Source organism: Habropoda laboriosa, unplaced genomic scaffold, assembly GCF_001263275.1.
Source record: "Habropoda laboriosa isolate 0110345459 unplaced genomic scaffold, ASM126327v1 scaffold193, whole genome shotgun sequence".
NCBI classification, from domain to species: domain Eukaryota; kingdom Metazoa; phylum Arthropoda; class Insecta; order Hymenoptera; family Apidae; genus Habropoda; species Habropoda laboriosa.
The window spans coordinates 454,395-456,338 of NW_017100342.1; the positions used below are offsets into that span (position 1 = coordinate 454,395).

The window sequence follows — 1,944 nt, forward strand, 5'->3', positions numbered from 1 at the left end:
TGTAAATCCAAGATTTTTTAATTTGTATATCTGTTCATTTTTGTTTGCTCAAAAATTGCCCACTCGTAATAACAAGCAGGTTTAATATTTCACACTTTATTACTTTTGCTAAAAATTCATTGACTCTCTTTTCACAGAATATGTAACTACATTTTATTCAAAATAACGTATGAAAATTTGTTCGTTAATACAGAACAGTTCTTAATTCGTACTGTACAAAACGAAAATTGAATGAACGTGTGTGTCAATACTGTTCGTATTGCTGTGTACGTATGTGTAATATCTGTACAATACCTTTTTCAACAAATGAAAAAACGTAAAATCTTCAGTCGTTACTATCAAATTCGTAATAAAAATTTTTACGTATAACTATAAAATTAATATGCATAATTTTTAATTGAAATTTATTAATGATAATCAACGAATATTGGTGCTCCAGAAACAATATCGAATAATTCGGTATTAAACATCAATGTCATAAGCAAAACATGTATCAATCTATATTTTCAATTTATAAAATATTTACGAATATACATATCATTTCCGTGATTTATATACAATACACACGTCTTTGTGTTAACCATAATGCGCTCGACACGTTGCTGTGTTCACTAAATTGCAAAACTATTTACTAACCTCGCAGCACTTCGTCCCAGCTAAAACCACGATGTCGTAGTACGGTTACACGAATTCAGAAGGAAAAGGTCGTCAACATCCGCCGTCTCGCAGTTTGTAATAATCTAAAAAGTCAAATGCAATACTTTCGTTAAAGAACGGAAATTAAAAAATTCATTATCGTTACTTACTGTTTCTATAAGCATTCGCGGCGTATTTCTTCGTGTTATTCACCGTGACAGTCGAATATCGCAGTATCAAACAGCGATTGAAACATAACATGTGACAAACGTTTGGAAATGTTCGATCATTGAAATCACGATCTCGCGCGCAAATAGTGTAGTTACCATCGCCGTCGCTGTCCTCTTCGTACATTTTCAGTTTCTTGTCGTCTTCTTTATCGCTCTTCGTTACAGTGTTGCAATGTTCACAACTACAAGGGGGATCGTCTTTGGGAGGTTCGTACGCGCATACTGCAACAGCTACAAATACTAAATACCGTTCTTATGAAAAATTACAAGCTACGAGTATTTCGATGTAATTGAATTTATTTTGCGGTGAAACATTCGAACTAAAAATAAGTCTGACTGTATCCAATGGTAACATCGATGGTCCTTAATCGTGATAATAATGATTTATCTGCGTTTGTTATTTTATACGAGTCGTTATGATTTTGAAAAAAAAAATAAAAAAACATGACATGCGTGTATTTGATACGTAAACCTACATATTATAATTGCTTTATAAGACGACTGCATGGCACGAGACCGATTGAAAAACTGGAACTATAGAAAAACGAAGCCACAGAGTCGATCAATGAACGAACTCGTAGACGCTGTTAGTTCAAACTGAAACTAGTCAATGACTAATAAGATATTGCATTTCGCGTATCTCAGTGCCGTATTTAGTTTGAAGACCTTTTTTTTTATCGAAATCCTACCTTATCGACAATTAAAGTTCAAATGGTATTTAGGATGAACCTTGATGAATTTGACGATAAAAAATAATTTAAGCGTATAGAGAAATAACATGTAGGATACAGTAGATAAATAAGATGAAATTTATTGTAATTAATGCGTTTAAACGATGAATTTTAAGTATATGAGATATTTTTAATAGACGATATAATTAATATATGCGAAGTTACGCAATCTATACATGTTTAAAACATCGATTTGAGCGGTGAAGTTTATGCAAAAATGAAGGATACGTGAAAAGTGAAAGATACGTGTACGTCACTGTTTTACTGTGTGTCAGAGATATTCGACACAGTGACCTTTGGTATCAGCGTAGCAAAATACATATTTAGTATATAACGTACGTATCAGT

The 1,944-nt window shown here is 32.5% G+C and overlaps 1 protein-coding gene across 3 annotated transcripts; it reads right to left on the bottom strand.

The window, feature by feature from the left end:
• Positions 1-555: 555 nt before the first annotated feature.
• Positions 556-1,451, bottom strand: LOC108574519. 3 transcript variants are annotated; one of them, XM_017937130.1, is made up of 3 exons: positions 1,343-1,451; positions 807-1,088; positions 556-740 (listed from the first exon to the last, which is right to left on the bottom strand). In XM_017937130.1, the coding sequence occupies exons 1-3, from the start codon at positions 1,371-1,373 to the stop codon at positions 709-711; spliced, it is 345 nt and encodes a 114-aa protein (XP_017792619.1). In that variant the 5' UTR covers positions 1,374-1,451; the 3' UTR covers positions 556-708. The 3 variants fall into 3 exon arrangements, with proteins under 3 accessions (XP_017792619.1, XP_017792617.1, XP_017792616.1); XM_017937128.1 differs by having other exon boundaries at positions 807-1,097; XM_017937127.1 differs by having other exon boundaries at positions 807-1,106.
• Positions 1,452-1,944: the final 493 nt, after the last annotated feature.